Source organism: Bolinopsis microptera, chromosome 9 (genome assembly GCF_026151205.1).
Source record: "Bolinopsis microptera isolate Bmic1 chromosome 9, MBARI_Bmic_1.0, whole genome shotgun sequence".
Taxonomy (NCBI): Eukaryota; Metazoa; Ctenophora; class Tentaculata; order Lobata; family Bolinopsidae; genus Bolinopsis; species Bolinopsis microptera.
This window is the reverse complement of record NC_087080.1, coordinates 11700847-11716377: the sequence shown is the minus strand read 5'-3', so window position 1 is coordinate 11716377 and position 15531 is coordinate 11700847. Positions and strand designations below refer to the sequence as shown.

The following is a 15531-nucleotide window of genomic DNA, read 5'->3' as shown; positions in this document are numbered from 1 at the left end:
AATTCTTACAATCATGAGATAAACAACCAAGACTAGCCTAGTAAGCAAACAAAAATAATATGTACACAAATATACTGTTGCGCGTGATACATCAAAACATAATAAACGGTTAATAGATAATAGTAATAATCTCCTAAAAAATAAAGGACAAAACAAAAATTAAAATCAGCATACCCAATACTCTAAGAAATCATATAATACTTTACACATTATTATATATAACACAATTAAACGAAGTTGTCCAGGTAGAAATGTCTGCTCTTCAAGGATTACTGCCCGTCAGGAAACGCACGGGCGATCCATTCGTTACATTTTCTGGAGATAAATTATGTCAAATATTTACAGATCTTGTGGGCAAGATCTACAATTCTTTAATTCTTAGAAAAAGAACAAACCTATCTTATAAACTTCAAGATTTACTTTACATTGATCTAAAATTAGATACACTTAAATCTGCGGAAAATAGTTGCATATATTCTGATTGGACGAAATACATTTTTACCTTTTAGCTAGCTCTGTGATTGTTGGATCTTCACTGGTGCAATAAAAGCGAAGTTGTTTCTGACTCCAAGAACTCGGAGAGAATAAACTGAACTGAAAATTTATCGGTAAAACTACCTGCCAAACCTAAATAAATAAGGTGCAAAATGTGCATAGTTTCTGTTAAGCACTCCAACTAAAATACGGAAGCATTGTTATCACTTATCGTGCCTTTAATTAAATAAATGTTAAGAACGCCCGCACTACCCACCTCGTTATAGAATTTATCAGAGAGCACGGTGCCATGTTTGTCATAGAAAAGTACTGACTCCAGCGGGTCGCCAGAAGCACCCCACTTCCCGAAATTAAGACTTAGATCAGAGAGAATAATCTGATCTTTGAGGGTGTTTTCGTCCCCAACTATCTCCCCTAGTATCTTTATCTTATCCTGAGAGTGTGGTTAGGGGTAAGTCTCATTGTTAAAGTGAATCTAAAATAACATGGTCAAATGAATAATCGAGGGAAGGAAGCTCGTCTGTGTAGTATCATTATACCGTATCTCAAAATAAATGCAAAGCAATTTATAATTATTACTACAATCTATAATAACTGCAGGTTACATGAAGAAGTTAAACGAGATTGGTCAAATAACCAACCTTAAAATCTTCGGTTGAGGGAGGGGTTTCAGCGACCATGTTGTATAATCGTCTGGTCCGTAATCGGCCAATCAATTTCTTAGCCTGAAACACCTTATTACTAGAATGAGTATAACAGTTATCTTGCCCAGAAATTCTGGGCAAACATGATGATTGATTCATATGCAATCTTTCAGCATCGCTTGGCTTAAGCACAAACTTACTGAAAGATAAGGCAAGATATAAGATAATCAATGTGTGTTAACTAAAATTTTAGACATCCTCCACTGTTTGACTGATTATCTCTTGAGATCTTTAAAACATCTTTTGATCAACTCAAACCTGATTGAGATGATTAGGACTGTGGTTGCTATGATCCATGTTGGATATGAGGTCCAGAATACAGTCATTTAGTCTCAGATATTTATCTATATGATGGATAGTATCTGATAATAGAGTATCTGGGAATATCACATCGTTACACAGCTTCAAAACATCTCGTATCCTGAAATGAAAAGATCAGCTCAGTGCAGTCTTGACTCTTCTATACCCGGCGAATGTCCTTGCTGTACGGCAGTGTTAAACAAGGAGCTGAAACCGAGGGGTTCCGTTCAGGCCCTTCACACTTTATTTCTGTCTAGTTCTAATGTACCGTCACAATAGTGACTTTAAATATAATTACTGTCGTCGTATTATTATTTATAACTGCAGCTGCTTAAAGCTTGAACATTGAGGAGATAAAAATCGAGGAATATAGAGGAACTCACATGAAGTCGACTGCACCAACAGTGGAATGTTGGTATGCTATCCTCCGTAGATGCATCCTCAAATAAAACATGTTGAACACGTTGTCCTTTTCCTGAACATAAATTCGATTTAAAAACAGGTCGTTCAGTGACGTGTAATTGGTGTACCTCTGAACGTTTCCAGTGTGACAAAGCTGGTAGATTTAATGGCTGTTTGCTTGTTTTCAGATGATATTATTTTCATTATGTTAATTGTAGATTAAATGGACGAGCAATGTCACACATGTTATTATTAGACAGTTAGTGACTATTTATATCTGCCCGTACGCGTGTAACATTACTGCACAGCAGGATGACATAAATGTTAAAAGCAACATACAATACTCTGCAGCTTGCAAGTTATGACGCATAAGATAGATTGCATGCATTATAATACTCGCATGCTACATTCTACTTTCGTTATTAAGTTTGCCAAATCCAACTATAATTACAAATTTACAGTACGTGCGGTAATAATAGATATCACTTTCTGGTACGGTAGCTGAGACATTGGAGCCCTTATAATAGTTTTATTCGAATAGGAGCTTCGCGCGCTACGTAAATACGTAATTTGTCCGTAATTTGCGCCATGAATTGGTACATTGTACGTGATGAGCCTAGATTGCGTTTTTAATAAATACGAATATTTTTGGACTTACTGGATGTGAGGCTCGACTCATAAGTACGTAATCAAGTATCGTATACATGAACTTAATTTTGATTTTTGCTTGATCTATTCATCCAAATTATCCTCCATATGACTTGATTAATGATAAACATGGATGACCTCGTCAGAAAACCTTGAACAATTTTGTTGCAAAATATATTGTTTTATGTCAAAACAAATTCCTTCTTGAAAAGGGATGAAATAATACGGTATTCATTATGGGAAAGCAAGCAAATCAAGGTGTAACATAGCCTAACATTGTACCTTGTCTCTTATAGCAAGGTTTAACATAGCCTAACATTGTACCTTGTCTCTTATAGCAAGGTTTAACATAGCCTAACATTGTACCTTGTCTCTTTTAGCAAGGTTTAACATAGCCTAACATTGTACCTTGTCTCTTATAGTCTTATAGCAAGGTTTAACATAGCCTAACATTGTACCTTGTCTCTTATAGCGATCCTGAATTGGCCATCCTTCTCAACTATCCTCATCATATGTACCAATCTCCTTGAAATTGAGGGGAAAAGTTTATTTACAAAGCTCAGATTATCATAGAGAGAGATAATATCAGATAATATAGAGAGATAATATCAGTCTTAATCATCTCTAAATGAATGAGTCATCATTCAATAATATTCAAATAAGAGATGTCACATTGTCACTACTTTTGCTTTTGGCATACAAATAAATTGTTAAATTAGTACCTCCAGTCAAGAGTGCAGTTAACTCCAAGATAATAACAATCTCTCAGCAAGTAGTCGAACTTATCAACATCTATACCAGTTCGTTCATTTGCCACTATCTGAAATGTTATCTCTTGTCATGCTTTGTTTTAGAGGCGTGGCCGGTGGCGGGGTCGGGTACATTCTTATTGCTTTATGGGGTATTAACATAAGTGATACAATATTAATGGGGTCCATAAGGAATTAATAGAAAAGTTATCGAGTAAGTAAAAGATGATTCACCTCATAGAGAAAACTCTTTTGTTTTGGACGTCCCTTAAACAACCACTCGTGATTCTGTAAGGATGGGATTTCAATATTTTATACGCTAATCTTACTGCGTATAATGCGATTACACTATTAATTGCACGAAGCGCAGCCGAATGCAAATTGATACGATAATCGAACGAGGCGAAGCCGAGTTCCATTATTGCAGTTATTTCACGAGGCGCAGCCGAGTGCAATAGCTGGTGTAATCATTAGATTTGCGTATAACTCCACGCTTCTGGTGCATTTTTTGTCGGTTTTCCTCCTCCAGGCTAAATGAAACTTGTGACCGGACAGGGAGTGCGATTACACTGGCTTTCTGAAAGTCAGTGCTCTCAAAACAGTGCGGTTAGTTTAGTAATCGCACTCCCTGGAAAATACCTACAAAAAACCGGTGCGAAGTAGCCGTCAAATATGTAAAAAGTGGGCTGCTTCAGTGATTGTGTATACGAATAATTCGGACTCAAAATGTCAGTGCAAATTCTACCGATCCAAAAATGCTCTCAACCGTTGACCATCTTTGTTTGGCAGCCATAAATTATCGGCTAATCGGCTGCCATTGACAAAATTTCAACTGTGTTATGAAGTATCACCCCTTCCAATATCAAACGTTTTTGTATACAGAAAGTGGCATGTGTTCGCAGAGCACTCCAAAGTGAATTTATTAACTTCCTTTTTGAGTTTTATATTCATTAATAACGGATAGTTGGCAAATTTTATCATCAAGGAAGTATCCTTGATCTCAGGGCATATTTTTTTGAAAACCCACGATAACTCTCATATCGATAACTCTCATATCAAGCATCCTTAGTGGATCGAACTTTACATGTCTGTGAAGCCACTTTCTACCTGAGCAAATCATCAGGAAAAGCGGTAATGTATCGACATTCGACATTGTGTTACTTTGCATCGGGTGAAAGTAGCTATACGAGAGCTGTGTAACATGAGAATTGATAAACACAACAAGTACAGTAAAAAAGGTTATTAATGAGCTCGTAGTTTACACTTTACAATTTACATAGCAGTACACTAATGTACCTGGTATAATAGCCTAACAATATACTTAGTGTATACTGCTAATAATATACTCACTACTGAGTGTACGTGGTATTTTCTGGCTGTGGAGCATTAACAAGAAGCTTGATGATTACTTATATAGTATATACAACATTGTTATATTTTCAGTGGCTTGAATAATAATAACTGATGATTCGATGTTGATTCAATCTGTCGATGTTCTTGATGATTTTTATAAACTTCTCTCTCTCTCTCTCTCTCTCTCTCTCTCTCTCTCTCTCTCTCTCTCTCTCTCTCTCTCTCTCTCTCTCTCTCTCTCTCTCTCTCTCTCTCTCTCTCTCTCTCTCTCTCTCTCTCTCTCTCTCTCTCTTCTCAGAAACTCAATCACAAATACATCTGCACTCTGCAGTTATTAATATTGTACAACATCACATTGCAGAGGTTCACAAACTTGTATGAGAGTTTTGAGTTTCACCCAAAAAGTTAAAACGACGTGACAATAAGTTCACACAGAACACTATGGAATGTATGGATAATAAAGGCTAGTAAAGGTACACTCTTGTGCTTCTTTAACACATCTTAACACGATGCCAGCTCCTCAGTTACATGTCACACACTGTAGAGTGTCCAGTTCAATCAGTTGCAAGTTTTCTCGTCGTCAAAGAATTTGAAGTGAGAGATAAACCGTTCCGTCACAGTTGCCCCTTCAAAATCTCCTGAGGATTCGTTTCATTTAGTTGAAGAAGATACGCATGGATTGAATTATTCTGTAATACTACGAAATGGTATCCATAAATTTAATCAGTACAACACATAAAATCATAAACTAATGACAAATTTAAAAGCTGACCTAGAATTTCCCATGTCTGTTTCAGTTCCTCCACCAGATCCACAGAGACCGTCTTGTTGAAGAACTTCTCTCCTCGCAGCAGGTCCCAGCGGTTGAATGTTGTTTCGTTCCCTTGCTCACATTCACAGTCCTCTGAGATGTCGGTTTCTTCGTCGTCATCTTCTTTCTTCAGTTCTGGGGCGCAGCCTACGTCAATTTCAGCGACATTTCCTGATTTCTCCTCAAGAAGCATGTCTTCCCATTTTAGATACCTACTTCGTCCGTATTTCTCTTCTACTTCTGAACAAAGACCACTGTCCGCCATTTCTTTCACTTCAGCAGCACTCAGTTCTTTATCAAACAGGTTCACCTTGAACAGTTCCCCACCAAATGGCCAATGAAAGTTCCCTCCGTATGAGGTAAACTCATTGCCTAGCACAATATACCCGTCTAGACCGACCTTTTTACCAGAGGGGGTTGTGATTGATCCTAGAAGTAACCCATCATAGTACACACTAGCTGCTCTAGTAGTGAGACTCCACGTATAGCAGGCATGTCTCCATGTTCCTAGCTGGATAGTTACCTTGCTCCTCGTATCTACCCATGTGCCGAACGTTCGGAAACGTCCGTTATCTTCTGGGCGGATCTCACTGTTATCACTAGATGTTCCGTAAGCAAACCAGAACTTGTCATCACCAGACAGTATCTTCTTCACCCATCCGCACAGCGAGTAGGATTCTCGCACTGGTTCCATTCTTGGCTTGAAAAGAACGTAGTCCTGGTTTGTTGCTCCGAACTTTAATCCCCTGTAGCGTCTTTCTACCAGTCTTTGTCCGGGCTCGTCAGCAGATGACTCCGCAGCGAGGAGTAGTCCGAGTATTGCGAGAAGAGTAGAGAGGCACAACATGGTTAGCAACTGTTCGAATGTGAGATCTCCTCCCGAATACTTGGATTTATAAATAAAATATCACCTGATTGTTGTGTGGCGATAGTTACCGAGTTTTGACTTTCGAGCTGACGATAATCCAGTTGGCAGAGCTCTGATCTACTCAGTGTTATGTTTGGCTATACCAAGCATTATTATTAGCTTATATAGACATAAACAGTAAGCTGTTCATTAGTTCATATAAACAGTTGCAGTTGCTTCTCGATACTCAACTGATTTCGAAATATCATCACAATAATACAGTATCACTATCAATCGGTACATAATAATATGTATAAATTATATAATGTATATTATACTTCTCCACGCAGCACTCCGTGAATATCCACAAAGATAGCTTTAGCCGGGGGTGGATATTGATTTACAGCACGGACCCCCCCCCCCCCCCCCCCAGCCCGCAGCTGCAGTCTGCACGGCCCGAATATTTTACGTATTATTGCGTGTTATTTTACGTATTTGTGCAAATTTCTTAAAAATCTCCATATACAAGCTATTTCTTATTCCTGTCATCTTTGACGTTGAATTAGAATATTTTGAACTAAAAATTAACCTGCTTCGAACGACTTCTGATGAATTAAAATGACGGAAATAATAGTGACTTAGGGGTATTATGGCCGACGGTCGTGCTTGCCAGCTCTGTGATAGGAACTATTTTAATTTTCCCTAGTGTTATTAATTTTTTTATTAAATACTTTTCAAATTTTACAGAGTACAGCAATAGATGAATATAAAATAGAATCGTTCAAAATATCGCCCCCATCTGTAAAATATGATGGGCACCCAAACACGGTAAACACATAGTGAACTATGTCCGCAGTAACTTGGACCCATTACATCGAATTAATCTAAATCCAAAAATTTATGAAAAACTATTTAATAACAAACAAATCCATGGTGAATAACTGTGGATATATAGTCAAAATTGGTATTTCAATACGTCAAATTCCAGATACATTAGATACAGGTCTGATATGGTCATTAATGTGTGAGGTGTGCGGGTGAAGTGTGATATGATGTTGAAAGTATAGGAAGGTAGATAAAAAAATTAATAAAACAAAAATAATAATAATATGGGGAGCAAAGAGACTAGGCTAGGCTGTTGTTTCACTATCCAATAAACATTTCCATAGATGCTTAGTGACCTCAGCTTTGAAAACACTTGTAGACACAATCTGTCTTACCTGTAAAGGGAGTCCATTCCACAGTATATGAGTTCTGTAGAAAAATGATTTTGCCAGTGGGCTATTTGAGGTACATAAGGTGTGTGAATTCTGACTTAACTTAGGTAAAATTGATGACACAATAGACAGACTGTCGAGGTGGCAACGTCTTAGTCGAGAAGTGCCCTGATATAAAGTGAGATAGTGAGGCAGCCATACAGGAATTAAATTGTTCAGAACTTTGTGGAAAAAAATAAGATCATTCAAGTCAAACTTTTGAGACAAAGGGAGAATGTCGACAAGCTTGCACTTTTTGACATATTGCTCAGGTGGATAACTGCGGCCCTCTTCAGACAGAATCCATTTAATAGCTCTCTTTTGGAGACTTTCTAATTTATCACTAAGTGATTTATTACAAGGGCGCCAGATTATGGAACAATTTTCGAATTGGCTACGAACCAGGGAGAGGTAAAGCGCCCGGCGACGTTTCTGATCAATGACAATATGGCCATCTCTTCTGACCATACCAAGTTGTTGGCAGGCCTTAGTATAAATTCTGTCGCACTGACTATTCCAACTGAGCTTAGGAGTAACATCGACTCCAAGATCTTTTTCTAACTCTACATACACAAGAGGAGAGCCATCAAGATTATATGCGAATGGAGGAGATAAAGATGGTTTTCCTGAAACAATAAGCACTTTACATTTTGCTGGATGGAATCGCATTTTGTTTCTAAGTGCCCAGTCAGAGAGATAGTCTATATCCATTTGTAAATTGGTATTATCAGAAGATGAATGTATTTTACGCCAGATTTTTGTATCATCGGCATACAAAACAATATCAGTATTATCCGAAAGGCCAAGAGGAATATCATTGATAAACAATACAAAAAGTAAGGGACCAAGGATAGAGCCCTGGGGGACACCAGAATTAACTGAGAGGGTAGATGACATCTCATTACCAATAACCACTCTTTGGTAACGGCCTTGAAGGTAATTGGTAAGAAATTTGAGAAGTGTACCATCAATGTTATATAAGGTCTTTAGCTTATGAAGAAGGATATCATGATTTACAGAATCAAATGCCTTAGCAAAATCAAAATACACAACATGATTGATAATGTTTTCGTTAAGAGACAATGCCAGGCTATCACAAAAATCAACCATATTGGTTGTGCATGACTTGTGCTCTAGAAAACCATGCTGCCTGGGATCAAGAAGGGTACTTGTCAAAGAAAGCAGTTTACGTTTAACAATGCGCTCAAAAACTTTCATGACTAAACAAGTAAGGGATATTGGTCTATAGTTTTCAACCTCACTTTTCTTACCTTTCTTAAATATTGGGACAACATTTGCAAGTTTCCATTCTTGTGGAATGTAGCCGCTGTTGTAGGATCCACGAAAAATGCATGTTAGAGGGTAAGCTAAACCTACGGAACAATTTTTTAGAATTTTACCGTGTATGCCATCTGGTCCCTGGGCTTTATTTGAATTAATATTTGAAAGAAGCTTACGAACATCCCGATGATCGAAGTCAATATCAAAATCAACATCATTGACATAGGAGATGTCAGTGTCATAAAGTGAAGGATCCGAAAACTGGTTATAAAAGAAAGAATTGAAAAGTTCAGCTTGATCTTTGGGATTGAACCGAAGCTGTCCAGAATAACTAACACAATTAGGAATACGGCAGGAGTTAGATTTATACTTAACATGTGACCAAAACTTCTTAGTTATAAGCGCTGGATCATCACTATTAAAAAGATTATCTCTTATTTTGGCTGATGAGAGCCTCTTAAAATCTTTACGGCTAGTAACAAACTTTAACTAATCAGAAATAGAACCAGAAATTTTAAATTTAGCTCTGAGTCTATCTTTTTTACGGCATGAAGAAAAAAGTTCACTATCGAACCACGGGGGTTGGAACTCTGATTTAATAATTACTTTAGGAATATGTATATCAACTAAATTCATAATGCAGTCTTTAACTAACTTCCAAGACGAATCAGGATCTAGGCATTCTAGGACTTGCCAATTAATCGAGCATAATTCACGATTAATCATGTCCCAGTTTGCTTTCTTAAAATTATAGATTTTACGTTTAGGAGTTTTCTTACGGGAAAAGGAGCTTTTAATTGAAAAAGTGACAGGAAAATGATCAGATTTGCACACGGAATGAGGATCACAGACATTCAAGTTATCGATTGTGTTATCATAATTACTGAGAAGAATGTCTAATGTATTACCACTTTTATGGGTGGGTGATGTGATCAACTGGGAGAGAGAAAGATCACTGAAAGAATCTATGAAGGATTGCTCAATAGGTACGGTACTGGATGAAGATAGCCAGTCTGTATGGGGGAGATTAAAATCACCAATAACATAGATTTTAGGGGGATTCTTTTTGGAAACTAGCTTGCGAATATAACTAACTATGACATCATGATTAGGTAACCCAAGAGTTCCTACTCTATAACAAGTACAGATTACAATACTCTCTTTGTTAGGAAAAGAAATTTTAACGGCAAGCATTTCTGCACCTAGGCTAACTGGTAGTCGGGTTGTAGTGGCGTCGAGATCAGACCGAACAGCCAAAAGAACACCACCTCCATTTTCCCTAAACTTTTTAGGGTTATTAGGATCTTGAGGATGAGTCTTTCTCGTGCGGTCATTGCGGAAGATTTCATATTGAGAAGAAGGAAAGATTTCGTTGCTAGAAATAGATTTTTTGAGCCAAGTCTCATTTAGGGCAATTATGTCAGGCTGCTCTATGTTAGCAAAGGATTGAAGTTCGGAAATCTTATTACCATCAAGAAGGGGATGGGAGGAGCTTAGGTTACTGAAAGGAATGAGACCTTGGACATTTTGGTAGAGTACAGATAGGGAGTTGGGACCTGGATTAAGCATAGAAGGATTAACAAGAGTTATCAAAAGAAAGTTAAGAGAGAAAACCCAAAGAATGAATAAAGAGACTAGACGCCTGAGGCGGCTGGAATACTTGACTCTATTCATCTTACCAGGGAGAAGAACATTTCTTATAAACCATGAGGAGATAATTACAAAGAAAAGTTTGATGTGGGAGCAAGCAAGAAATGGTATAAGATAACGTGGGCTGTCAAGGAGTAGAGAGGAATGAATATTAGAATCTAGGGGGAATACGGTGTTCATGGACCTAACCGTGGAGAGAAAAATTGGGAGAAAGTAAGTCATGATGAGAGAATAGAAGAGAAACATATGATTATGATAATTGTAGTTGATGTGTGGGGTGTATGGAGACTTAAATGTGTAAATTTTGTTAGGTATAAACGTGTTGATATGTATAAGTGCATTTCTTGACTGTGTACGAGGCCTTTTGCATGCAAAAAGACCTATTCTAAGTCTAAACGATTCATTGTCTAACATATTGGAAAATGGACAGTGACCGAATGTACCTGAAAAGGGAGGCATAAAATTGAGAAAAAGATTAAATCAGAGATTTGTTTGAGTTTTAATTTTAGGCGCAACGTCTTAATCAAAATATTAAATGGAAGAAAGAAGATCAAAGATTTAAATTCCCAGAAGATTATTTACAACCCTGTCAAAACTGTGTTCGTTTACAACAAACTTAAGCCAAGTGGACAGTAAACCTACTCCTCTCATGTTGAGATGAAGCCAATCATGGTATAGAAGTTCATTACATGATCTAAAGTCTCGAGTTAAAAAGACTGAGAAACAGTCTAAGAACACGCAATTATTATTTAGGCATAAGTCTTTAAGTAGATTATTAAAATCTAGAACATTCTTTGCTATGTAGGAATATAAACATTTAATAGGAAGACAACATTGGATAATTATAATTGCAGCGGGAAATAACTGCTTAGTGGTGTCAATTAATTCAGTAAGATACTTCCTAAGGAACTGAACCCCATACTTAGAATGTTTAATGTCATTTGTACCAACACTCAATATAATTTTTTCAATATCGTCAGCTTCTGCAGCTGCATGAGTTTTATGAAAATTATGAATGTTTTCAGTGATGTCTCTAATTTTTGCACCACTTTGAGACACATTGATTACTTTCCTTCCCCGGAATCCCAACTTATTTGTCCGTACGAATTTTGTCATTGACGTACCAAACAGGACAGTGGTTTTCCTGCTCTTCGGTTTTCTTGGAGTATTTCGGTAGTAAAGGGTTGGTGTTGAGGTGGTGGTGGGCGGCATAGGAATTGTAGTGCGGGCAATCTGCTCCTTGACTACATTTGTATCTGTCTTCGGTATCTGGCAGCGAAAAGATAAGCTATACCGAGTCCCCTTAACTGAGCTCTCTGCACGAACCTTGTGAAGACAATATTCCTGACACCCCGGTTTCATAATATACAAACTACAGTCCTTTGGGGTGATATAGCATTTACTGTTACATCGCTTATCCCCATTTTCTGGAATTATGTCGATGGTCCTCTCAGCTCCAAATGAAACTACATAAATACCTTGCGACTGGTCAAGAGACACCTCGTCGTCGTTGTGGTACCTAGTTGCACAAGAACCAGACTTGTACATGCTTGCTAGGCATGAGTTTAGCTTGCAGCCAAACTTGGAGTTGATATCATGCATAAGCTCTGATATCCCAGGATAATTTAAAATATCGATTGGCTCCTTAGTCGTGGTGTGTCCATTTGAGGAAGACCATACATATTCTTCTCCAGTCGAAGTGAGCCACTTTGTGGCAGTTTTCACAGCAGTTTGCTTGGCCATAAATTTTAATTATTATATTTATATACATGTTTAAATTGACTGTAACTAAACATTTTAAGGTGTTAGTGCCGAGTACTGCCTCAGGTTAGGTTAGTACTCCTCAATTAATTAAATCACTCACATTATTAGACTTGAAATCCTTGGCGTTAATTAGCTCTTTTATAAAGATAATATCTATATCTGTCAGGCCAGCATCTTTTAGTGATTTTGCTACTTCCTCGTGGGTTTTCAGGATGTGATCTGAAATGTGTTATGTGTAAGTTGAAACTAAAACCTCTACTCTATAATGAACAAGACAAATATAATAATAAAACCTTCGATTTCGCCGCCGCTTTCATAGCGTTATATTCAAGGAAATCAGGAAACCAGGAAATGGTCCTCGTTATGTAAATAAAGAATGTAAATGTTTCATTACCAAATATTCTACAGGATTGCAGTTCGTGTGACCACTCAGCAGATGATATCTCTTGAATGAAAGAGTTGTCAAACAGATGAGAGAATGGTCCGTGTCCAACATCGTGCAGTAATCCAGCAACCTGGATAGAGTTCCATTTCAATTTACAAGTAGCAGTTAAAAAAGGAATCGTCTCTGAATTGTTGATATAAATGAGAAATACGATGCTTCATTTCATTAAGTTTCTAACTGTATAGAACTATGTGGTCCAAAGAACCCCCCCCCCCCCCCCCCCCCCCATTATTTAACAGTTACCTGTACACAGAGCTTATCTACAGGAGTAATAGTAGCATGTTGTGACAGTTTGTCAATAACTTGTCCTGCCAGGTGACAAACACCAATACTGTGTTCAAACCTCGTGTGTGTCGCTCCTATAAGGTTACCATGGTTACCAGGGAAACAACATGGTTACCAGGGAAACAACATGGTTGTCAAGGAAACAACATGGTTACAGGGAAACAACATGGTTGCCAGGGAAACAACATGGTTGCCAGGGAAACAACATGGTAACCAGGGAAACAACATGGTAACCAGGGAAACAACATGGTTACAGGGAAACAACATGGTTGCCAGGGAAACAACATGGTTACCAGGGAAACAACATGGTTGCCAGGGAAACAACATGGTTGCCAGGGACACAACATGGTTGCCAGGGAAACAACATGGTTGCCAGGGAAATAACATGGTTGCCAGGGAAACAACATAGTTGCCAGGGAAACAACATGGTTACCAGGGAAACAACATGGTTGCCAGGGAAACAACATGGTTGCCAGGGAAACAACATGGTTACCAGGGAAACAACATGGTTACCAGGGAAACAACATGGTTACCAGGGAAACAACATGGTTACCAGGGAAACAACATGGTTGCCAGGGAAACAACATGGTTACCAGGGAAACAACATGGTTACCATGACCAGGCAAACAACGTGGTTTCCAGGGAAACAGCATGGTTAAAAAGTTCAAATCAATTTGTTTTAAGCTAATATATAAACAATCTTACTATATATAAAGCGAGACGGTATATATATATTTAATACTTTCAACACTACTATATAACAAATAATTTGAGAATTGATGTAAATAAACGATGCAAAGACTTTCGAAGATCTAATCACAACCGCTTTCTTTTATTGTGTAGAAGTCCAGCCATGAAATATATATATATTTATCCGTGCCATTTTACTGACACCACGGCATCAACTTTAACAAGACTTTCCGCAAAAACCGTAAAAGATATACAACTGAAACTTTTTTGACTGGGTCAAATGCTTTAATGGCCTTCAAATCAGCATGAAAAAATAAAAAATTGGCCAAGAAATAGGAGTTTTAGAGTCCAAAATTTGGACCCCCAAGTGGTGTCAAAAACGCGAATTAAATAGGTAATAATTATTTTAGTCTCTTGAGTCTTGACACCACTTTAGGGTTAGACGGGTTCCTTTTTTCTTTTTTTTTTAGAGAGGCTGGGCCATGATAGCCCACGAGAGGATAGCATTGAGATGCTCTGCGGGTTCCTGCTAGTCATAATAATTGCACAAACATCTCTCTCTGTGATGATTCTTTTAAAGTCGCCTAGTTTCCTATTTATAGATTTTTATAAACCTGGATACACGAAACACACTGCTCCAGTCTGTTTGATATTTCTGAGTCTCTGGAATGCAGGAGTATCTATAATACCCACCAGCACTCTGTTCAGTTCCATAGTCCCATGTATCGGATCATTGAATATGTATGTCATGGTGTTATCTGTGGGTATTAGTTTTATATGTTGTGGCCATTTCTGATAATGACAATACACACAGTACATCGAACCAATTAATTTCATTAAACCACAACTTCGCTTATAGAAGATCATGCGACAGTGTAGAAAATTGGATTATTTATTAAGTTCGTATACTACAAATCTCATGTACAAGTATACTAATTGTACATGAGATTTGTATCAGGGTTTTTGAGTTGCAACTAGTCATCTCCCTCCATAAAACAGGTGGTTGAGAAAACGAATTAAACACCAGTGAATCGTGATACAACTAAATTACAATTTAAAATATAAGGTACAACGTATAGGAAAATAAGCGAGAAAGAAGAAAGTAAAAAGGTTATTGTAATATCTGGGTATGATATTACAATCACCTTAAAGTAGGCCCAAGATACAACAAGAATTGCATACAAAAATGTTAAGAATGTGTTTGGACAGCTTGAAAGTACAGTAACTTAGCAATGATATCGAACACATTTTCGAGTCTTTAAAGTTCAAACACATCCTTCATTCTAGAACTCAGAAAATTCCGTTTCAGGAAATAATGTATATCGTAGTGAATGCGAAAAAAAAGGTTAAATTCAAGTAAACTACGTACTATAAGTTAAAATATGGTGCTAAACATATTAAGATCAAGTAAGAAAAATGTTCATAGTACGCGCATCGAAAATATAAAAGGAATATTTTCATATCGAATTGATTAGGTATTAGTATTACAATATCCATAAATAGAACCAGAATGGGCAGTGACAGCTAAGTTTTCTGAGTTAAATACTTTAATGGCCCAAGCGCAAGCTTAGCTACAAAAAATTTTTCTACCAGTTGATTTGTTGGACAAAAAAGGAGGATAAGATTTTGCCGATTATATAGACATTATTAGACATAGTAGACAGATAAAACCAGGAATCATAATTATGATGTCAAGCGTGAAAGCCCTTTTTGGATCTGGATGAGGATTGCAAACTATTCATTTTCTAAAATTAAGTTCGAACGAAATCTTAAGAAACATACCAGGTTACAAATATAATATGTCATATAATTTAAAATACAGAGATAAAAATAAAAATAGGGATTCCGTAA

General features: G+C 37.3%; 2 protein-coding genes across 2 annotated transcripts; both read right to left on the bottom strand.

Annotated features, from left to right (window-relative positions):
- Positions 1 to 2: 2 nt before the first annotated feature.
- Positions 3 to 14434, bottom strand: LOC134821291 (deoxynucleoside triphosphate triphosphohydrolase SAMHD1-like). Its single transcript, XM_063832011.1, has 13 exons — positions 14295 to 14434; positions 12949 to 13064; positions 12655 to 12775; positions 12361 to 12479; positions 3533 to 3586; positions 3272 to 3369; positions 3008 to 3074; positions 1883 to 1974; positions 1458 to 1620; positions 1137 to 1220; positions 752 to 928; positions 503 to 594; positions 3 to 315 (listed from the first exon to the last, which is right to left on the bottom strand). Exons 1-13 carry the CDS (start codon positions 14428 to 14430, stop codon positions 270 to 272), a joined length of 1365 nt encoding a protein of 454 aa, XP_063688081.1. The 5' UTR covers positions 14431 to 14434; the 3' UTR covers positions 3 to 269.
- LOC134821295 (C-reactive protein 3.3-like) lies at positions 5122 to 6366 on the bottom strand. The gene is made up of 2 exons (XM_063832015.1): positions 5424 to 6366; positions 5122 to 5289 (listed from the first exon to the last, which is right to left on the bottom strand). The coding sequence occupies exons 1-2, from the start codon at positions 6307 to 6309 to the stop codon at positions 5210 to 5212; spliced, it is 966 nt and encodes a 321-aa protein (XP_063688085.1). The 5' UTR covers positions 6310 to 6366; the 3' UTR covers positions 5122 to 5209.
- Positions 14435 to 15531: the final 1097 nt, after the last annotated feature.